Consider the following 23137-nt stretch of genomic DNA (forward strand, 5'->3'; position numbering starts at 1 on the left):
TGACAAAGTGCATCTAGGTTCAGGGCCAGTGCCATTGCACATGGAGCACTGCCTGTAAAATCAATAAACATGCTTTTATGTAGCTAATTAACCACCTTTTTCTGTATTTAAAGCCTACATGCAGGGTGCCTTGAGGGTCCCCCCTGCTACCCACCAGCACCACCCAGTCCAGCTGTGGGTCTTTGCTCATCAGGCCCTCACTCAGCTGTGAAGTGTCCACAGCTGCGGTACAAAAAAAAAGAAACTAAAAAAAAAAAAAAAAGAAATAAAAAAGTAAAAAGAGAAAAGGGGAACAGGAAAAAGAAAAATAAAAGATTAAGTAGAAGTATAAAAAAAAAAAAAAAAAAAGACAAGAGGAATGAAGTAGAGGTTAAAAAAATAAAAAAGACAAGAAATTATCAAAACAAAAGCCCACCCATGACAACTGGTAAGGGGGAGAAGCCAGTAAACAGTAAAAACAAGCCCAGAAAGCCCAGTGCATTAAAAAATAAAAATAAAGACACACACACACACAAAAAAAAAAAAAAAAAAAAAAAAGCATCACAGAGTGTTACCTCCAAGCCCTCAAAACCATGGGGCTGGTTTTAGGACTGGCTTTGCCACCCCATCCTCCTGATTCATTTCTTTGTTTTCTTGTTTTTTTTTGTCTCCCCAAGCAAACAGAAAAGCAGAGGCTGGGGGAGAATTGCTGAGACAGGGTCTCCCCTGGGGCATGGGTGCTGGGGGAAAGGTGATTTAATCCAAAAATTAGATTATTTTTTTTTGTCCTTCTGGCCCCCCATCTGCAATGGAGATATGGCATAGAGTGCTCTGAGCCCAGTTTGGCTGTGAAACCTCACATGTGGCTGTGGTTTGCAGCATGTCCCCTCAATCTCATCCCCCATCCCCCATCACAGATCGCATCACACCTTGGCTGTGACCTGGGGGGGGTTTATTGGAAGATTTTCCATGCTCGTGCTATCGCCGAGGCTGGGCGCAGGTCTGTGGGTGATGCTGCTCTTAGTGTTGCGGCTGGTCCTATTCCTGGGATGGCTTGGTTTTGCTTCCCCCGGTGGAGCACGGCGATGGAGAGGCAGATGGGAGCACATTCATGTCTTTCTCCGGTAGTAGTAGGTGGCACAGACACGCACGTACCCTGCCAAGGCAACACAGCGGGGAGCATTAAGCACGTGGCCGATTACAATTATGCTACCGGTCTTTTAACAGTTGTTTCAGCCTCACCTTTCTTCTTTCTCAGCGGCTTGTTGGAAAACCTCCGATATTTCCTGTTCCTGCGGCTGGGGGGTACCCTGTCCCGGCCGCGGCCGCTTCCCCTGTGCCGCCTGCCACGGCCCTGCCGGTACCGCGCCATCCCTGCGCCCGCTTGGCCCCCCCGGCACTGACCCGCTGGTGGTGAGGACGGGGTGCTGGGGAAGGGGGGGCCCTTTGTGAGCGGTGGTGATAACCCCCCTGTTGCCAGGGGTGATGGGCGGGGAGCTGGCCCCACTCTGTGCTCACAAACGGGCACTGGCAGCACCTCCCTTAGCATCCCATGGTAACCAAAGGAGGAGCCGCTCACAGCAGGTTGAGGCTCCGGCCTCAATCTTCAGTTTTCTGTTTGTTTCATTATTATTTTTCCTCCCTCTCCTGGCCTTTGCCAAGTCCTCAGGGATAAGCATTTATTTTTAAAGAGGTTCCTTTAAAATAAAAATGTAACAACTTAAACACTGCTGAGACCATCAGGGTCTGTGCCAGACTTGGGAATGCAGCCCGGCTGCTCTGCAGCGATGTTGTTTGGGGCCAGAAAAGACAGAAACAGCCACCCCAACCCCTCCTGCTCCCCTCATCACTGCTCAGACCACAGTCATGCCTTCCTTTGTCCCAGTATGACAGAGAAGCACCTTTGGGACAAGCCAGCACCACATGCCCATGCTCAGGGATGGGCGCAGACCTCTGGACTGCTTCCTCCTGGCTCAGCACCACCTTCCTCTGTGCCTTGCTTCCTGTCAAATTTCAGGGGCTCAGTGCACCCCAGGACCCGCTCCCCAGTGGCTCTCACCCCCCAACTCCGCTGTGCCCCACTTGCCCCTCTCCCCACCACCCCACAGCCCCTTTCCAGCAGCACGGCACTGACAACCAGACAAGAGACAGGAATGATTTCAGAACTTTATTGGCAGGCTTGCACCGCACAGGCAGCAGTGAGCGGGCTGTTTGGGGAGGGGATGCAGGGATGTCACATTTGGCCAGTGGTGGCCAATGAGCAGGGAAGCTGCCAGTGCAGATGCCTGCGGGGAGGGGAGTTACTGGGCTGTCCTTTTCCTCCTGGACTTCTGCAGCGGAGATCTGGGACCTGTGGGGCAGAGACAGCATCGTGAGTTCCCTGCATCACCACTGTGCCCCACCACTGCTGCTTCTCCGTTGATAAACCACCACGTTTATCAGCATATCTTTCCATCACCCACACTTTTACTTCGCCTCATGCTAGTGTTCAGCTGCTGTGGGCTTTTGCTGTGCTCCCTGGGGAAGCTGGAAGACAAGTTCATCCTGCCGCAGCTGCGCTGGGGCTGCCGGCCACGCTGGTACCCCAATGTGCCCGGTGTCGCCTCCATGCTTTCTGGGGTCCCCCCTCCAGCTGCCCCACAGATATGTATGTGACCAATTGTGAAGTCACAGCGCCCAGTGACGATGCAATAGGGCAGCAGTTGGTAGGTGCTACCCAAGTGGCCCCAAGGGAAAGAAAACAAAGGGGGTTGCCCCAGTGGGCCACCGAATAACTCATCCCAGTGCTACACCCAGGGTTTCAAATGCTATTTCCAATCGATTCCCTTTCTTCAAAAGCATATTTCTAAGGAAATAAATGGACAAAATTGCTGTTAAATGGGTTCTCTCTGGCTAGGGATGAGCTGGGAAAGGGTCTGGGTGATCTCCTGAGTGGCAACATTTGGTGCCTCAGCCATTTCTCTCCAGACACAGCTCAAATTAAGACTCAATGCTGATTTTATGATGTGTCACTGTGCTTATTATTGTTTGCTGGACTCGTTTCTGGCTCCTCAAGACTATGTTAGTGACCATCCTACAAGAAACTGGGCCAATCTGGGGCTGTCAGCACCTGTGTCCCAGCCAGCAAGACCCATGCAGAGCTGCCGTGTTTGCCCTGCTCTGCACGAGCAGATGAATTGTGAAGAATCCCACGGTCTGGAGGGGCTCATGAGCTATTATCCTGAAGCTGTTTATAGCAGATTCACACAGGATTTTGTTAAAAAAAGAATCAAATAGGTGGCAATTCAGCAGTGCACCAAGTGACAGCTTGAATCATGTGGGATAGTCAAAGGAGAAACAGAATATGTGTTTATACAAAAATAACATATCATCCATTTTTCTTCCACAAACATATGGCAACCAAACACTGCTCTGCTCTCTAGAGGTCATGAATGAATCCTAAAAAAAATTGTCACTGTGCTGCACAACATTTCAGCTGGCATATTTGCTTCTGTGGGGTGTCTTGCAGGGGAAAGCACCCTGGCTTTTGCTGCATCTCCCAGCCACGATGCCTGCCGTCTGCCTTCTCCAAGGCTGACACCTGTCCATCACCTGTTTCCACCCAAAAAAGCCATCTCCATCCTCACAAGTGCCTGCAAGGACCATTTATCAGGCTCAGAGCACACTGCTTTGCGCTCATAGGATGCACAGGATGCTTTCCCCCATACATCTGCTTTTGCACGGGTCATGGGTAGAAACTCTCTGTCTGGAGTCCCATAGCAATGTGCTGCTGTTTTCCCTGGGTTAATTATTAAAATCAGCCCCATTTTGGAGGTGCTGGCACCCCAGGCCAAGGATGCTTGCCCCCTCCCCTGTTGCCAGGATTAATCATTGATCCAGCAATGCTCAGGAGCCCCATATAAATTCTGGCTTGGGTTTCCCACTGCTGCTTTTTGCACGGAGAGGAAGAGCAGTGGTGGTGACTGCTGTCCTTGCTGTGGCCACGCTGCACCATGAAGGTGGCTGTCACCCTGCTGCTGCTGCTGCTTTTTGCCACAACCAACGCTGAACACCGAGGTAAGAGTGCTCACCCCTGAAATCCTTGTACTGCTATGGCTGTACAGAGTTGTCACCCTGTACTAGACAGGGTCCGTGACACCCTGTGTATGTCAGTAAACTCAAAAACAGGGTTTTCCACCCCTGGCTCTTTTTTCTGTATGGAGCTAAGTGAATTGAATGTCTAGGACTGTGATCTCTGCTCGCAATGAGCAAATTTTGCTTCCTCTGCTGCTCATTGGGGAAGCATAGACCTGCTATAAATAAATAAACAAACAAACAAACAGCCAAACATATGCCTTCAATACTGGATTCTGAGAAAGAAAAGGAATTCAAGACTTCAAGACATACCTACAGCTAGACACACTGATGCTCATCCTGGTAGGATGGTCTGCAGGTTTCCCTTCCTTCCAGGGACTACCTCCCCGGTAATGACAGCAACAAATCCTCAGACTATCACAGCAAAGTGCTGTCTGCCCCTTTCATTCCCTCTGCTTCAGAGATATATTTTTCTCTGCAGAAATGCTAGGATTTCTACCTACTGCTTGTAGCCACAGAGCTCTCTCTTGCTTTTCTATTCCCAGAGCTTTACTTGGTTACCAGCAGACAAATTCCCCCCCCCCCCCAAATGGCCTCTAATTTCATGCTGAAAGCCCCAGAATTACTTTTTTATAAAAACTTCTTCCCCCCACAAGTGAAACCTTGCAAAATTACCCTTACTTTTTTTTTTTTTTTTTTTTTTTTTTTTTTTTTTCCCCTCCTTACTGAAGCAATTTGACCTTTGGCTGATATAACGGCATATAACCCTGTGGTTTGGGTAAAATGACCCCGTGGTCGCATTGGTGGAGGCCGGGGCTGACACCCTGCCGAAAAAGCAAAGGGGAAGTGGGCTAAAGCAGAGATTTGGCAGGAGCGTGAGAGATGCAGGCAGAAGAATGTAGCTGTGGCTGGGATCCCAAAAGGGGGTGAGAGGGGTCTTTTCTGGTCCAAAATCCCCAGGGAAGATCATGTCAATATTGCAGCAGAGAGGCCAGCACAGTATCAATGTTTACCCTGACAATAGCAAAGTCTAAGTGATGCCTTTTTTTTGCAACAAAAAATCAATACTATGTCTAAGGGATGAAAGATAGGCTGGGGATGCATTTGCTGCTGCCTGCTCCTGACCTCCACAGCCTCAGATAAAAACCAACACTGTCTGTTTCAGCCATATATAAATGTCCGTGTGGGTAAGGGCCGAGGTGCTTGACATTTTGCTGCAGCTCTCTCAACTACAGGGAGGGTTCCTCCTTCTCCCCCTTGTTTTGAATGCAAACTGCAGCAGCACAACCCAGGTAACAGAGCCACTTCCCCCAAATGGGCTGGACAGCAGCATTTTCCCAAGCATCAGGGACCACAGCCAGGTCTAACATGAGAGGAGAAGCTGTTGCATGCTAAAAAACAGCCCTAAAGTGAATAAGGCAACACTTCCGTTTTCAGATGAGACCTGCGGGATTTAGGACTGCCAAGAAGGGAAATGAGAATGAGAGTAAAACACAGACATAGCATGAACATCTCTGCATAAATATATGGGAAGAAGAGAAACATCATCTCAGCTCCCCAGAACAGCATGAAGTATTTAATAATGGTTTTCCCCTGCAAAAAGAGAGATATCTGAGTTATATCCTACAGTAGGCTCAATGGAGCTGCTCAGTGCTGGTTTATTTGTTCCTGCAGGGAGAAAAGTCATGGGAATGAGGCACCCACATAAGCAGAATCAGCGAACTGATCCCAAACTCTTCTTTTTCTGCATTTACAGGTAGAGCATATGTCCGGGACAAAGTATGTCAAGAGTTCAAAACCATGGGGAAGGATGACTTCCGAACCCTGTAGGTACCTCCTACAATATTTACCCTCCCAAATTCAGCATGCAAATGCAGCACATAAGCTAAGACCCCCCACCCACACACACTACGAATTAAAAAATAGCTTGGAAACTGGCAGATTTATTTTGTCATTTATTCACTCCCTGCAAACAAGGTCTCCTCTTACTCTAAACGGGCCTACCTACAGGCAAAAAGCTTGTTCCACAACTGAACTCCTCAAAACCAGTTAGGTGGCCATATAGCAAGGAATCATAACAGCTGGTGCACATCCCCCTGGCCATGGCAGCCCCAGCCTGAGATCTGCTCCAGGCAGAGACCAGTCACAGTTTTTGAGAACATGCTGCTGGTTCTTGTGGGACTAACATTGATGCTCTCCATGTGGTTTTGTTAGACTGAGTTTCATCAGGCTGATGTTGATGTGGGCTTTTAGAAAACACAGTGAGTTCATCTTCTTGTTGCCTTTGCTCCCAGGACCCTCATCATGAACAGCAGGAAGTTCTCCAACGCCACCTTCGAGGAGATCAGCCACCTCGTGCGCGAGATTGTCTTGCTGGCAGAGACCTGCTGTACCGATGGCGCTGACCCCTCCTGCTATGATGCTGGGGTAGGTTGACCACTACCCTCTATCAGTCCCTAAAACCGTAGACATGTTCAATTTGCAGGAGCAGCCTCCAACCCCAGGCAAGCATCCTTCTCCCTTCTGCAGTCTTCAGCCCTGTCAGCCAAGTCCTGTGGCCCCGACTCGCCCTTCCCTGCCCATCCAGGGACGGCTGCCTGCTGTGTCCACCATGGCCTGGAGCAGAAGCTGTGCCTGGCCGCCCTGCAGCACCCACCCCGCCAGGTGCCCCACTACATTGAGCCCTCCAACGAGGAACTCTGCCAGGCCTTCAAGAAGGACCCCAAGGATTTTGCCGACAGGTAAGGGCTGGGAGGCCGGGCCAGGCTGGAAGAAGCACTCAGTCCTGCTGGGATGCCAAGCCAGGGTGCACACATGCTGGTCAACATCTGGATAATGACAAAAAGTTGATAGCAATCTGGAGGGCTTCTTCATGTTCATCCTGAAGGCCATCCTTTATTTTCTTGGATGGAATATAAAGGTTTCCAACTTTCCTTCACTTAGGGCCACCAAGCTCTCTCCCAGGAGTCACCATTTCACTTTGCAAAAGTGCCTTGACCATAAAGAAGCTGTATTAAACACTGCAGCACTCACCAGTGCTGCAGCCAGACTGACTGCTGCTGTCCACAGGGATGAGGAGGTGATAACACCCTACAGCTCACACCACTACACACATCTTACCCTATCTTGCCTCTATGCCACTGTCCCAGGCAGCAGCAACCATTGCCATGGCTCTTTGCCAACCCTTTCATGGAGCTACCAGTGCATCCAAACAAAAGGTTGGTGTATTCTGTGTTTGGACATGCCATAAGGAAATGCTTTTACAAAATGGATGAGGGATGGAGGTGGCTTCTTCCCCATGCAAGTGGTTAGAGAAGGACATCAGGTGGGTTGATGGCTTGATGTAATAAGCCAGCAGCACAGGAAGGTGCCTGAAAGGCTGACATCCCCAGTACAGTTATAACACCCCTAAAAACACATCTGCAACTGAGTACCTGGTGCTGGGGTGTCTGAGGTCCACCTCTGCCACAGGTTCCTGTACGAGTACGTCAGCAGCTACGGCCAGGCGCCCTTGCCTGTGCTCCTGGGCTCCACCAGGAACTTCCTCTCCATGGTCTCCACCTGCTGTATATCCCCAGCACCCACCGTCTGTTTCCTGAAGGAGGTGAGTCTGCTCCCCATGCCCACTTTGCCCTTTTGCTCCTTTGCCCCACAGATGCCCACAGCCATGGGTGTCTCAAACTCAGCCTTGCTCATCCCCAGCCCAACAACATGAAGCTTGCTGGGTTGAAATTTTCATTTTTTCCTCTGCTTTTGCTTCTTCTCAGCTTTGGGGAATTTGAAGTTAAATGACATGGTCTGAATTTCCAGACATGAGCAAAACTGTTAGGAAATCCACCTAGGTTTTTGTAGGACAATTTTCATGAAGCTCTAATTAGCATCAAAATTCAGCAGAAGTAGTACTGTTGTTTTTTGCAGTAGGTAATAAAAGAAGGGCTGCTCACAGCATAAACAAACAGCAAATCACCAGGCACAGTATTTTTAACCTTGCTGTGGAGAAGTGGTGATGGAGAGGTTTCCATTGCACCTGGAGGACATCTCCACCCTACCACCCACTCTATAGCCACATCATCTTCTTCTTGCAGAAACTGCAAAGAAAAACCCTCTCCCTACTCACGCTGATGTCAAACAGGGCTTGCTCCCGCTTCATGGTATATGGGAAGGACAAAGTGAAGTTCAGGTAAAAAGGGGAAATGGTGTTTTCTGGCCTCTAATTCAGGTCAGCAGGGAAGCTCTTTCCCATTTCAGATGGCAGTTCCTTTCTGGTTTTCACCAAGATATATTCCAGCTAAGATTAAGGTTACTTCCACAGACCAAGGCTGGTTGTTCTGTGTGGGAGTGCTTGGGTGCTACATGCACGGATGACACACAATGTGTAGGAAAGGCAAAAAGTGCAAATATAGGAATATTAGAAGTGCTTACAGTCACCATTTAACTTTATGGAACAGATGAGCTGAAATCCTTATGTCCCATCTATTCTGTGTCTGCCCAGCTACCTGACCATGCTTGCCCAGAAGATACCAAGCGCTTCATTTGAGGACCTTTCTCCTCTGGCAGAGGATGCGGCTGAGGTGTTCACCCAGTGCTGTGACTCGGTGGCTGAGGACTGCATGCAGAAGAAGGTAGGGCAGCCCTGAGCCCTCCCCTAGGGCTAGGGGGCTCCCTGAGCAGGATGCTGAGCCCCAAGTCCCCTCTGCTCATCCCTCCACAGTTATCAGAGCACACTGCAAAAGTCTGCGCCGCACTGTCGACCAAAGATGAAAGGTTTGCCGACTGCTGTGCAGGAAAAAACATTATGCAAAACTACTTCTGCATCTCCGCCTTGAAACCAGCTATGGCCCCCAAATTGCCTGAGCTGCAGAAGCCAACCAACAAGCACTTGTGTGGTGACAATGGGGCCCTCCATGCCAGAAGGTCAGCACCCCAGAACCCACTATATCTGGTTTTCTCACCCTCCTTCTCATTACATAACTTAATAATTGTTAGGACTTTTCTCATGGTAGCCCCAAGAGACCCACACACCATGAGGAGAAGGGCTTGGAAGCGTAGACTGTACATCGCTGCTGCATCCAAGAGCTGGCAGATTCAACAGGCACAGCCAATACTAAATATTAACTTGTTTTCTCTGCCCCACTTCAGGTACATGTTTGAACTGTCACGGAGGCACACCAATGTGCCTGATGTCTTCCTTGGCAAACTGTACGATGCATCTGAAAATGTCATCAGGGAGTGCTGCTCTGCCAAGGATGCCTCTGCCTGCCTTGACAGCAAGGTGACCAAGAGGGACACCTCTGTTTTACACACCATAAACTCCCTTGTCATTGCACACTGCCTCCCTCTCCAGATCCTGCATCCCCCAAAACCCTCCACAGAGGCTTTTTCCAGTCCTGGTTGTAGAAATCCCCTTCTTTTATGCCACACAGCGACAGCAAGTGGGAGGAGAGCTGCCCACCTTCCTGGAAAATGCCAACCAGTTCTGTGGCCAGTACAATGAGATGAATTTCCTCGACTTCAAGAAGAGGTAAGAGCTCATCACCCTCTGTTGGTGCTCCCAGAAACTCATTCTTAAAATTTGGCCAAGTCTTTGTCCTTGAAACCTGGCAGTATGAGTTTAACTTCTCCCATGGCATCAGGGAAGCATTTCCTCAGATGATGCCATCAGAATTTGGCAAGGTGTGCATTGTCTGCACCATGGTCTGGAGGTTGAACGCACCCGGGTCCCTACAAAAGCCCACCCCACATTGACACATCCTCCCCAAACTGTAGGTTGAGGGACAGCATGAAGCAGACTATGCCAGAAACCAGCCCTGAGCTGCTGACACAGCTGGTGGATCAGAGAGCTGATTTCGCTTCCACGTGCTGCCCAGCAAACTCGCCACCTCTTTATTGCGCCGCACAGGTAGGGCAGCATCTCCCACTACCCCACATCATGTAGAAGGCAGTCACCTGCCCTGGGCTCATCAATCCTCATTTTCTTTGCCCTGCAAGCAGGTGACCACATACCTGGAAAGTGCATGCAAGCAGGATTCTTGTGCACTGATTTAGGTGTGGAACAGCAAAAAACAAGGTGGGGGGTCCCACTGGAGGATGTGAAATGCAGCTGTTTCCCAAACCTCAAGGGGAAGGAAGCATCCAGCTTTTATCCTCCCCAGGTGATACATCACTGCAGCCATAATAAAGATATTAAAAAAAAAAAAAAAAAAAAAGAATCTTCACCTTGGGGAACACCCAAACCTTGCTTTCTGTGTGGTCACATTGGGGCACTGGGGCAGGTCATGGAGGATGGAGGAGGGCCAGGAGTGGTGGGTCAGATTGTAGGTGGGAGGGGGAGGTCCCAGCTCTGGCTGTGGGAGCCAATTTTCTAAATCATTAGGCAGGAGAACATAAATCACACATCAAGCATCCACACAGATGGGGTTGCTCTCTTTGGGTGTTTGGACATTCAGTCAGCCAGAGTCATGAGCCCATCCTCTGGGATGGGACTTTCAGGGCCCTCTGCATTAAGGCAGAAATAAAAAGCCCAAATTTCGCTGGTTTGTACTCCAAGACCCTCATCCTTCTGGCTCCCTGCTAGCCTTTACCCCCCAGAGCCTTCCTGCATGCCTGAAAGCAGGTTCACAGCTCTGTCCTGCAAAGCACAAGCTCGGTTTTTGCAGAGTGCAGGAAAAAACAGTCAGGGGAGAGAGGCAGCAACATCTCAAGACAAGTTCCCTATTCAAAATAAAAACAAAAAACGTTCAGCAGCACTCCAAGAGATGGCGCCTGTAACCCAGGGAAATGAGGGATACCCTGTGCTTGCAAAATCTAATAAGGAACGTGAACATTAATTTAGACTGTTGTGAAACAGGTTAGTTTTACCTTAGTGATTGTGTTATTGCACTAGCTGGCCTAGGCCCTGCTGCTCCCCAAAGCAGTCAGAGCGATGCTGCTCCCAGCACCCCCAAAAACAGACTTGCACAAGGCAGTCTGATCAGGCCCCACATAACTCTCCATGCTGGAAAGTCCCCCTTGCCACCCTCTCTGTACCTTCCCATGAAGCACTTTTATAATGGTGAAAGTACTCCTTCTTCCCAGTGCTATCAGTGATGTGAAAAAAAAAATACTTTTTTATTTTTATTTTTTTGACTGGAGGGGTGGAAAAAGAAGCTAGGCAGTGGACATACATGAATGTTTCATGTTTCATGAATGAAAAGTAGATATGCCAACAAAAAGAGACATACAAAAAGCTCCAAGTGCAAACCTAGACTGTGCTGGAAAACTTCCAGCCTTAAAAGATATTGCAACCATACATCACAGAGCTGAGCTTACTTGCAGAGACAACATTTTCCTTGACAAGACTTGGTACTAGCAAATTTCCTGTGGATTTAAGGAAATGGACTACATTGAGGACAACCCTATGGTCACTTCATAGTGGTTTTAATCATGGGCCTCCGAGTCCTCCATGCATAAAGATTATTCTCTTTTTCTGTTTGCACGTCCTTCCACAAACCTTTGCTGAAGTGGGTTAAGAAGGTATTGCCCCATCCTTGTCAGTTCCAGGTTAGAATCTCCTGCCCACAAAGGAGGCTCTGATAAACAGCTCTGTCCCTTCATAATCCCTCTTTTTCGGCGCTAGGAAGAGGTTTTAACAGTTGGTGATGTGACTACTTTTAAAGACTAGTTTTAAAGGTTTTCAGCATGAGCCTGAGCACTCCCTTAGCAAAGTGAGCGCTTTCCTTTGCCAGACACCATGTGGGTGATGCTGTAGCTCCCTAAAAAGGCTGGACGCCATCCCAGCCCACACCATGAGGCCGTAGTGGGGCAAGGAAGCCACAGTGGGGCAGTGAGGAGAGCCGGGGCACAGCCCCTGTGGCAGCAACACCCTATGGTGGCCTCAGGGAGGCCATTTTGGGGCCCAGTGGCCGCCATTTTGGAGCCTGACAGATGCCATTTGGGGCTGGACACATCGAAGGGACGAACAGGATGGTGGTTGTAAGTCATGTCTTCTCTCTCACCTTTAGTTTCAGCCCTGTTTTCTAACAGGTCGAGCACCAAAACAACTTTCCCGTGCCCTGAAAAGTGTGCAGCTTGTGGGGAGTGCTGAGGAGAGTGACATTTGGGATAGGAAGTGCTGGTGTTTTTTGTTTGTTTTTGTTTTGTTTTGTTTTTGTTTTTAGCACTGCTCTTCCTCACTCAGGGGGCAGCCTCAGAACAGCATTTAAAAAAAGCAAACCCGTGCCTTCATGCCATCTCCTAGCATCTTTCAGGAGCAACATCAGCCTGGTGTGGTGTGCCCCTCCCAACATTTTATTTGTGGTGTTTGAAAATTAACATTTCTGCTTGGTGTGGCCACCCAAATTCAAGGTCTGCCATGCCCCCCACACCATGGGGTATGTTTCCCCATGTAGCAAGTGGGTGCAGATGGGGCAAAATCGTGCTGAAAAGGCTTCACCCCATTACTTTACCAAGCAATTTTTTTTTTTTTTAATTTTATTTTCCCCTCTGATCCCTTTGCAGAAAAGCCACTACAGGTGCTGTCTAGGAACCTTCACGGAGTGCAGAGCAGAGGTGGACTTCACAGTATGACCCCAAATCAATCCTAGGGATTACTGAGGTATATGTTCCCCTTCTTGCTTCATTAACACCATCTGCTAGAGGTCCCTCAAGGTTTTTTTTGGCCTCCTGCAAGGCTTTTTTGGCCTCTTCTGTTTTATAGTTTAAATGAATGATTAGTTACCTTTCTGTCCCCTGAGGTATCAGATGAAAGGCTGGATAGTGGCTGAGAGTTTTCATTGCTTTCTTGTTACCTATGAACACAAGTGTGGCAGAGCTGGGTCCTACTCTAATTGTGAGGCAACATCACTATTGCATAAGGAATTAAAGTACAGAAAGGCAATGTCAGTCCCTCCTTTTGCACTAGGTATTGTGGTCAGTGACCTGCACAGCATGTGAACCATTTTACTGATGTAGTCACACATCTTTTATTGATAGGCTTAGGTTGGGAATAGGGGAAAGAAGGAATGTTTACCTCAGAGTCCAAATGCGTATCAAACAGTCCTTGCAAAGAGCAGAGGCCCTGGCTGCCATTTCAGGGAAACAAAACTTTGCCAGTAAGAAAACTCACATTTCCAGGGAACCTCTGGTCTCTCAATGCAAGCTCACCTTAAAAAATACTGTGCGTGGGACTAATGGCCTCAAATTACAGAGACAGAGAAATGTTCACAGCACCTTATTAATCATCAATAGAAAGTACCCATCTAGACATAAAAGTCAGGCTATTTCCTCACAGTAACCTTGAAGTAATTCAATGCCTTCTGCTTGGTCCTCGTTATGGTAATCCCTTTTGGCCTTTTCTGTCTAAAAGTCAAAAGAAGGCTTCAGAATATTGAATGCTGGACTTCAGCTGCACCAGCAGATCTGTCTGAACTCTCCATGGGTGTACCCCTACCTGCCAGTCTCCTCAGTAAAACCAAATAGCTGAAGTCTGTTCCCCATGTGTCACACTAAGGGGGCTCTTCTGCCTTGAAAGGAGTGAAAGTTGAGCCGCTTCACTGCTTTTTACATACCATCTAGCTAACGTGGCTGTACAACAAATGGGCTGCAGTAAAGTGAAGAACTCCCTAACCCGACGGCTATTCTCCTTGCCGCAAAAACATACCATGTAACGCAAAACAGTACAGCACCCCCAAATCATGCTTGCATGCTTTCCATTTCTACCATGTCACCTCAAATCCTAAAGTCAATTCTGATCTGAGTTTCAAGAGTTTGCCAGAGCTCCACAAAGATATGCCTGTGCACATTTTTCATGGCAAGCCTGCAAGCCAGCCCCGTTAAGGATTTTGGGCCACTTTTCTTCTGTTTTAAATTTTGTCCTGTACTTCTCTTTAACTCAGAAACTATTATATTCACGGCACCTCCACCTCACATTCTTCACCTACAAAAGCAGCTGTTATTCCAAGCAAAGCAGCCTGGAAGTGAAATGATACCTCTTCAATCACTTGTTACCAACACTTTGCTACATGGTAACCTCTGTTAACTTGGGGTTTCCTCTGTCCAGGTGTAGGCATCCTGTGAATATGGTAACACATGCCATGTTTCTTCTGGGTGCCATTACATGGAAAAGTTTGAGGGTAGAGCAGGAAGGAGGTACATACCAAAGTGACACTAGCTACCGAGAGGTGACCTACAGCAAGTCACTCTAATATGTGTCTATAACTTCTGATGAGACAGATGAGAAACTTATACACGCACTGAAAAAAGAAAAATGATTGCTTTGGAAAGTCATTTTTAGGGGCTCTCAGCCTGGTATGGCGTAATAGGGACTGTGAAGAGTAAATGAGTGACCCATGCTGTATCTCCTTGTGTGTGCCTGTCTCTCCCACAATTTTTATATACACACACATACGTGCATGTGTGTATGTTTTAAGCACTAACATAAAAGTTTTGGGGAAATGCCAGTGGTGAACAGTGTGGGAAGGCAAAGGAGTCAGTGCTAGATCAAAGACCATATTAATGCATGGTAATTACAAAATAACTGCAACAAGCAGAAAATCAGATGTCCTAGGTCAGTATGACATTACCAATGAAAAAAAAACGCAGGTCAGCCTAACAGGCAGGTGCAGAGGAGCTCTGTGTGGTAAAGGGGACGTTCCCAAATGTGACAAGATTAAGCTGTCATCCCATATTCTGCACTGGGCCCAGAAAGGTTATGCTGACCCATGGGACACAGAGAAGAAGGAAGGTATTTTGAGGTGACTCCTTCAGCATCAGGGATGTATCTCTGCAGCAGGGAAATGAGGTGCAGAACATTTCTAATCCTATCACAGAGAGAAGTAGTTACGGTCTCTAAGATGCCTCATTACTACTGTTTCTGCTCTTCACACAAGAACATACTTGCATGAAAACTGGAGTAGAGGACACAAATAACACCGACTTAATAAGAATCTTATCACCTTTTCTTTTTTTTTTATTTTCACAAGCATTTTCATTCTGAAATTAATTTATTACAAACAGGGATAAAATTCACAAGCTATCCTGTTCAGAAAACGTTACAAGTATTTGAACAAGTATCAAGGGCCTTCTGATTAAATAGACAAGATCTGAGACACGATGACATTAAAAGACAAGCAAGCAAACTTGCTGATCCCAGTCACTCAGTCTGAAGAACAACCACTATGCAATATGAAAGAGTTGAGCTGAACTCCACAATATTCAAAGAAAAACAAAGCAAATCAAACACTGATGTCTCTAACAGAAGACAGAGGATTAGGTCTGGTGTTATGTGTTTCATGCATATTTAATCCATAGGTTAAATTTTAACATCAGCTGTGGAAATCAGGAAAATCTACCAGGAAACTCAATATTTCAGGCTTCTCGTGCACGATGTTCATATATATAAGATGAGGAAACACTGCTATTCACCAAAACTCATGCAAGAATGAAAAACACCCAACATATTTTAGATTATAGTCCTGCATGTTTGGTTTCCTACCCCTCCCCTCCAAGAGAAGCATAAGCAACATGAGGTTGTATTTGTGTAATGCATTGTACACAATGCCCTGTGTTTGCCACAAAAGACAAACATTTTTGTCTTTTCCTTGCAATTGGCTTGCAATGGTCAAGTGGCTTCTCCCTGTCCCTAATGTAACATTTGGAAATACAGAGTAGAGCACCAGAGCCACGGAAGATGCACAGTTCAGCCACCATTAAATCACTTGTGTAATAACTTGCCTTGTATGTATAACATTTTACCTCCTGACAAGTTTGCCAAGTGTCTGCATATCTGTGATTTGTGACTGCCTTGTGTGCACCAGCTGTAACGTACCCTGCTTGGAAGGAACGTACCCTGCTTGGAAACCACTCTTGGTATTGAATCAAATTCTCATGTGCCATTTTCTTAATTTTACTGATATACAGACCACTTAACTGCTTCTTTCCTTTGTGCTGCAATTAGTGAACTGCCTGGCTTAGAAGAGTTACACAGTTTACAGTGAAACATCTTTTAAACATATTGGTCTGGAGTTGTGAAGTGATACTATGCTCTCGAGCAGCTGTCCTGATAATGGGAGCCTTAACAGGAGGGAAATCAGCAGTCTAAATGAGAAGGGAAATCCCTATATTCCTCGAGGAAACTAAGAACAGAGGTGTGCCTCTCTTTTTCCTAAGAAAAGTGTGCCCATACGCATCTTTGTGGTGTTGTACACACTTGTTACTGGCTGAGCAATAGCAACGCAGAAACAGAAAGTGAATGTTTTCCACTGCTGTGTCTGCAGTGGTCAAATCCATGAGATCATAGACAAATACATAGCTGTGGGATATTGTCCTGTGTACTTCATCAGAGATTTTTTAACCCCCGAAAACGTGGAAACCCTTACACGTCCCACCTCCTGCAGCTGTCATTCACTGTATTTCCTGAAACTGCACATCTAAGTTAAAAAAATAACCTATACTGAAATGCATTTTTCCCATTTAAGCAACAAAGCTGTGCAGACCGACTGTGGGTCCCGGGGGGTGTCTAAATGCCCTAACACCACAGGGCAGCTCTTACTACTGAATGCGGGCTGCCTGATCCCCAAAGACACTCCTTAGAGCCCAGCACCGACAGCTCAGCCCAAGGACGGAGAGCGATGGAAATGACATGGAAGAGAGATAAGACTTTGAACAGGAAAGACCTGGAGGATCAGTAGCTGTCTGTAGTATCCTCTCAGCCATTGCTGAGATCTCCTGTGCTGTGCTGAGCCCTTCTGGGGATCTCACCCACAAAGCCTACTTTTTCTGTTCAGGCTTTGACAGCTCCTGTTGTTTCACCCTTGCATCAGAAGAACCATTCAAGCAAATTTCAGAGCTATGCTTTTCAGCTGGTCATCAGGTGATTGTTTATAAACATAGCAGAAATCTGAACAGAGTGGATGTGCATCATCTGCTACCTGTATTGGATTTCTCTGCCATTTGTAGGCAGCCATGTTTTCAGATGCAGGACATAAGTCAAAAGCAAAAAAAATTACCCACCAGAAGTGCTTCTGTGACAGAGAAGTACCTCTGGGAAGAAAGCCAGTTTAAGACAGAAGATAGTAAAATTACCAGCACATCCTGTAAGACTTTAGAGCATATTGTTTTGGAGACTATTTCATTTCAAGAATTATGAGTTTGGGGAATTGACCATCCCATCCCTGTGAGATGTTGTTAGGTGTCGTTAAGTGTGGCAGGGAATTTTTTGTTTTGTTTTGTTTGTTTGTTTGTACTCAGAAGTATGGAGCACAGTGGGCCATAATGGTCCATACACTGACCTCAGAAGGAATCCTGCTAGAGAGACAAAATACCTGACACACCAAAAGGAGCTCCAAAAATAGAGGAACCTTTCAAAAGATAGCAAGCCCCATTAAAATACCTCAGACCCTTCTACCACCAAATCGTGCAGCTGGTCCTGACCAGCTCTCAGTGCCGGTGACCTATATCTTCATCTACTTATTGCCTTCACTCATGCACTCTCCACATGGAGTTGGGCATTGCCCAGGACGCAGGGCCACTGCCATGGAAATAGGGTGACGACAAAAATGAAAACACAAGGGTCACAGCAAGTGACTTCAGACTGGAAGCAGCTGCAAGCCTCTGCCTAGGTTACTGCAATCTGTACCTTCAGGCACCGTGACTCCTGCCTGGAACAGAGCTGTCTCCACGCTAGCCTGAACATACATACCTTTTTCTTCTAGCTGGGGACTTTCTACAACATTCTCCAGTCATTTCTTGCATCACAAGTTAGTGTTTAACAGGCCGAAGTCTAGCCTTACAGTGGCAGGCAAAAAGGTCACTGAACTGGCTTCACTAGGAAAAAATAATGCAAGAGCCAGCCTTTCACTTAGATGTGCTGAAGTGGAGTGGGATGTTTAATTTTAAAAAGCAGTGAGAAATCTCTCAAGCTTTCAGTTTATCGTGAACACTTGCCACAGAGAGTAAATATTGTCATTGTGACCGACTGTGAATAGCCAAAATAGTGTAAGGATGAGGAATGAATGAAAAAAGATTGAGAACAAGTCCCTCGGTGCCAGATGTCAGACTTCCTAGTTTGTTTTTTTGTTTCTTTTGTTTCCTTCAGAGAAATATCCCCACACAGTGGTCCTGCCATTACATGCCATCACAAAATACCCAAGACCTCATTTCCTGTCTTACTGGGTGGATTTTCAGCTTGTGTAAAATAGGCTTCTGTCTCTCTCTCTCTTTGAGGTTGTGCTTGCAAGGGGATTATTATTATTATTATTAATGCTGGGGTATTAGAAATTAGAAACTAACTTCTCTGCTGAAACCAGACAGGCTGGCAGACACACATCTGTTCTTAACAAAAGGAGAGGAGGATGCGGGGGAGACCCTTCATACAATCAATGCTAAATGGCACTAGTGTATTAGAGGCACATACTGGAAAGCTGAAAAGGCCGCATTTCCTCTTGAAGTGTGCTGACAGCTCTGTTTTTATGAACCTTGTTTAGGAGAGGGTTTTTTTGTTTATTTGGTTGGCTCTTGCATTTAAACCAAACATATTTCAAATCCTTTGAAGTCCCTCTAAAGCATAAGAGCTTCCCCAAGTTAGAATGGTTAACCTAAGTAAATTATGTTTGCGCAAGGTTTCTAATACCATAACAAGCCATTAAAAACAAAACAAAACAAAACAAAACAAAACAAAAAAAAAAAAAAAAAAAAAAAAAAACACTATAAAAGCAGGGAAACATGGGAATGGTTCCTTCATGCAGCATTTCAGTGGCCAGCCACTGGCAGAAAGCCCTCATAGTGCCTCTGCTGTTAGGGGAAGCAGAGCCTCAGCTCCATCCAAAGACCCAGCCCAGCAGCTGCCTTTGCAGCCTGCTTGGACAGACACCAAACATATGCTATTTTCAGCCCAACATGGGAAGCAAGTTCCAACATCCAGGCTTTCTTGCAGGGCACATCTCTGCCAGAGCCTCTGTCCCACATCCCGCCCCCACCTGCTTTCATGTCCCATGTCCTTCCCGAGGAAGGGAGTTCAGGTCAACTTAAAAAGACATGTTCCCAAATTCATCCTTGAATCCAGTAAGACACTCATCTTTGAGGCATTATGTGTAGTGTGCTCTGATGACATCTTGGGATGTACACACATCCCTGGCATTTGTTGGTCTATGAATCCTTACCCATCAGCCCTCTAGCAGAGCTTAATTCAAGGTGCTAATCCAGCAGATTTTTAAGTTCTTCACTCTTTCTCTTTTTTCCTAACAGCGCCTTTCAGTCCTTCTTCCTGCTGTGATGCTTCACCCCTTGCCATTATTTTCTTTTGTACTTTTTCTACCATTCCCAGGCATGCATAGGTGAGGGAGGGGACCACTTTTTGCATTATTTTGAGTTTCCATACACTTCTGGAAGGACTAAGTGCCTCCTGTTGCCCCTGTTCTTCACATTTCAGTTTTCCCTGGAGGAAAGAGTCATTCTTTGCTGGTTGGAAAGGACGCAGGAATGACAGCATAGAGCCAATATTCCCTTACCTGAAACAAACACATTTTTGTGCAACATGTGTACAAAGTCTTTGTGGTCCCGCCCAGACAAGTTTTCCACTAAAACACTGATGGTGAGACAGACAGGAGCATGCAAAATACTCATTCACCAATTTAGGCACCCCATGGCCAGCAAAAGGAGTTCAGAGGCACTGAACAGTTCAGTCAACCCTTAAATCACCTAAGACCCTTATGTGGGAGGTGGCAGGTACCATATGTCTTAGTGTGTCATTTTGCATTTTAAATCCTCCGTTCATTCTGTGCTTCAAACTTGAATGTGACTGGGTCAGCAGAGAGGAATGGGATCCTGTTAACCATTTGTCTGCAAATGCGTTTACCTCTCTCCTGAGAAAGCTGGGTTGATTGGCAAAGGCTAATTAGAAAGCATAAATACTGTATTTACTCATTTTCTAGGGCCAGGTTTCTTGATGTCAGCACCAAGGGTTTGTGAGGTCGAGATCTTATATAGTGCATTTGTGCAGAGGTATGAAGATTCAAAATCACATGGAGGCTATTTTTGAGTGCCCTGCAATCCCTCCTGCATCAATCATTAAATATGTAAAATGTTAGTGAGTTTAAAGCTGGACCACATTGACTCATGTGGCTAAAGCCTCCTGCTTTCACACCTGGAAAACTGCAAGGCCGAGTGCATTTTGTTTGTACAAGGAGATCCATGTCCATCCCAACAACAATTTCTGTGCTTGTGTGTGCAATTTAAATAATAAGCATATTCGCAGAAACAGCTGAGAGCGCTGAAATACTGTTTCAGCCCTCCTGAGAAAAAGGAAATCAGGAGGCTTTATTCGTGATGCAGCAACTGGGGAAATTCCAGCAGCTAAGCTTGCTGCCTTTATTGGCTTTGGGCTTGCTTGGTGAGAAATTGGTAAAGGCAGGTGTGTATATATATATATATATGCAGGACTAAGGGGAGCCTAGTTCTCTAAAGGGCTTTTCTACACATGGTGCCTCAGAATAAATAATCTGAATTAATTATGCCACAGCTGTAAAGTAGGTCAGAGATACTGAACTAAAACTCTGTAACAACATTCTCACTTCCTTAGAACAGACTTGACATTCACTTCATTTACCAAGGACATAAGTGTACAGCCAAATAAAACCCAAGAACATGCAAGTTCCTGAAGCCTCAGTCTGAACAATCAGAAACATGACATAAGCTAGGTGTCAGTGGGGAGGGTGCTGGGAAGGGACTGTGTATTTGACATCAGCAGTTTACAGCATCTATTTGTACCTGTGTTTGAGGCCTGCCTCCAATGTTTGAGTCGAAGGTAAGTACCTGAAAACACACCTGTTCTCCTTGACAGACAGTCTGAATTTGCATGGAGGGGTGTGTTTTAACATCTGCCAGAATGAATCAACCACTCTTGGTATTCAAGGTTTTGGCTGGATTTAGGAAAACATTTTGATGTTGTCTTCCAGTTGGTAGATCTCACAGGAGGCTTTCACATGCTTGACAAAGGTTTCAGCAGGGTCAGGCTGTGGATCATGAAAACTGTGACCCTGATGCTGCCTTTGGTCCTGATTCTGGAGCTGTGAAACCAGGGAGTAAACACTGCGCTGCCTGGCTTGCCTGTGCTAACAGGGATGTTGAAATGATGGATTTGGAGAGGTCTTAAACGGCCAGGAAAAAAAACATAAACAAGAACAAGTCTTCTTCCTTTGCTGAACCTCCCCTGCTTACTAAGTGGTATTAGTGGGTGAGGAAAATTGTGTAAAAACAGATTAAAAAAAAAAAAAAAAAGCAGTGGGTGAATCACCATGAGGAGTGCAGAGCCATGAAGATTCATCTTCAAGGATCAGGTTCATGACGACAAAGTGCATCATTTGTCAGTTATTAGCACTGGTACAGTTTGCATGCTTTTATTTCCAATCTGTTCTCAAAGTTGACAATGTATTTACAAGGACAAGAACTTTCAAGTGATGTTTGTTCCTTACCCCTATGTAACGGCTTACACAAACCCGCCTGCACACACTGGCTTTGGCTCTTGCAAAACAAGTATTCATCTCCAAGCTGCCACTATTGCATACGCAAACGCAGTGACTGCATAAGCAAAAGCAGTCATCCAAGCAAGGCATTGCCTTTGCTCCAGCATTTCAGAAAGCACCAGAGCTATGCTGACGAAAAACCCTTGCTGTGTGTGAAATTTGAGGTTACTGTGCAGCCCCCTTTAGGTTTCTGAAGTGTCTGTGAGCCAAAAGGATGTAACCATACACCATAACATACACCAAACTGCATATGCACACAAAGAGAAACACGTTGTTGAAATTCGGTTACTGAAGTTTGCAGTGGGAACCCGAGACTTTTAGCTGGTACAAGTCAGAATAGCTTCACCAAAATCAGGAGGACTATGATAACTATTTATGGTCTTTATAAGCCTCAGAGATAATTCAGAAAGCATGACTGGATGCTCTTTAAATATTATTACTCATGGTTTTTGCTGAAGAATCAGGAATCTCTCAAGCATACATGACATAGACAGTTTCCAAAGAAATAAACATAGAAAAGTTTGGCTCAAATTGCTTCTTCATACTTGGCCTTAAATCAGAGATGCTGATTTCTTTGCTGCATTTCTTGCCGAGGACTAAATGGAAAGATGAAAGCTTTGGAGAAAATCTGTGAAAATAGTGATATAAACCAGGGCTGACTTAACTGGTCTTGGTATCCAACATCCCAACAGAGACTAAAATCAAGTCTGCGGCCCTCCACATGCAGTGGGATTCCTCTAATATCTTCCATGGAAGAAACTAATCAGACAAAGGGGCACATAAAATCAATGGAGAAACTATTAGCCACCAGTGTTGGGTGAAGTCACTGAATAAAAGTTCACCTCCAGAGATCTTGGGACCAAAAGCTAACCTATGGCTCTGTGCAGCTAGCATTACAACTGTGTGAGCAATGGCTGCTTGCTTTTATGGTTACGGTACTCAGTTCAGAATTACATCCACACTCTTTGAGGCACTGGTTAAACATACAGGAAGACAATCTCTATGTCAGTGTTCACAGTACAAGCGTGTAAGGAGGAAACTATACAGATAACCTATTAAGCATTGGTCAAAGCTGTCTGTTTCAATCTGGACTTTTTTCCCCCACCCTCTCCACCAATACTCATGTATCCACTCCACTAGGCAACACCACAACACAACAGGCTCCCTCGCAGCTGAGCAGAGCTGACCTCTGCATTGCATGGGCTGCTGGCACCGCTCTGTGCCTCTGCCTCCTCCTTGCCTTTCCCCTGTGTAAGTCATCACACCGAAAGCCCTCAAAATGACATTGTCTCTCAGGCTGACAAAAGACGGCCATTTATTTCTGTGCATAAGCTAGGTTCGCTCAGAAATGTTACATTAATTTTAAATACCTTCATCTGCTGCCTTCTGCAACATGCAGTATGTCAGGAACTGGTTTTAGCACTCCTGCATTTTACTTATCTCCAACCTGAACAGGGTCGCCTGGGCTGCTAAAGGCTAAATCCAATTTATTTTAGAGTGCAGCACTCAGAGCAGTTCCCCTCACTGCAATAGAGCGTGTAGAGCATCCTGAAGATATTCAAGAGCTGACATAATTGTTTAAGTGATTT

General features: G+C 46.2%; 1 protein-coding gene and 1 long non-coding RNA gene across 2 annotated transcripts in view; one reads left to right on the forward strand and one right to left on the reverse strand.

The window, feature by feature from the left end:
• Positions 1-2133: 2133 nt before the first annotated feature.
• Positions 2134-23137, reverse strand: part of LOC118166809 — a 29004-nt gene continuing 8000 nt past the window's right edge. The window contains exon 3 of the long non-coding RNA XR_004750736.1: positions 2134-2329. This is a non-coding gene — a long non-coding RNA (uncharacterized LOC118166809). The remainder of the gene's footprint in view (positions 2330-23137) is intronic.
• On the forward strand, positions 3881-10262 carry GC (GC vitamin D binding protein). Its single transcript, XM_035325972.1, has 12 exons — positions 3881-4035; positions 5810-5879; positions 6348-6480; positions 6583-6794; positions 7525-7657; positions 8139-8233; positions 8546-8675; positions 8765-8967; positions 9193-9325; positions 9477-9574; positions 9820-9952; positions 10045-10262. The coding sequence occupies exons 1-12, from the start codon at positions 3972-3974 to the stop codon at positions 10096-10098; spliced, it is 1458 nt and encodes a 485-aa protein (XP_035181863.1). The 5' UTR covers positions 3881-3971; the 3' UTR covers positions 10099-10262.

Source organism: Oxyura jamaicensis, chromosome 4, assembly GCF_011077185.1.
Source record: "Oxyura jamaicensis isolate SHBP4307 breed ruddy duck chromosome 4, BPBGC_Ojam_1.0, whole genome shotgun sequence".
Classification (NCBI taxonomy): domain Eukaryota; kingdom Metazoa; phylum Chordata; class Aves; order Anseriformes; family Anatidae; genus Oxyura; species Oxyura jamaicensis.

What these genes read in the sequence shown, in the direction of transcription:
- GC (XM_035325972.1), top strand. Translation starts at nt 3,972, where the DNA reads ATGAAGGTGGCTGTCACCCTGCTGCTGCTGCTGCTTTTTGCCACAACC. An exon ending in CCGTCTGTTTCCTGAAGGAG is followed by an intron (nt 7,658 to 8,138) that starts GTGAGTCTGCTC and finishes TTCTTCTTGCAG; the next exon opens with AAACTGCAAAGAAAAACCCT. An exon ending in AGGACTGCATGCAGAAGAAG is followed by an intron (nt 8,676 to 8,764) that starts GTAGGGCAGCCC and finishes ATCCCTCCACAG; the next exon opens with TTATCAGAGCACACTGCAAA.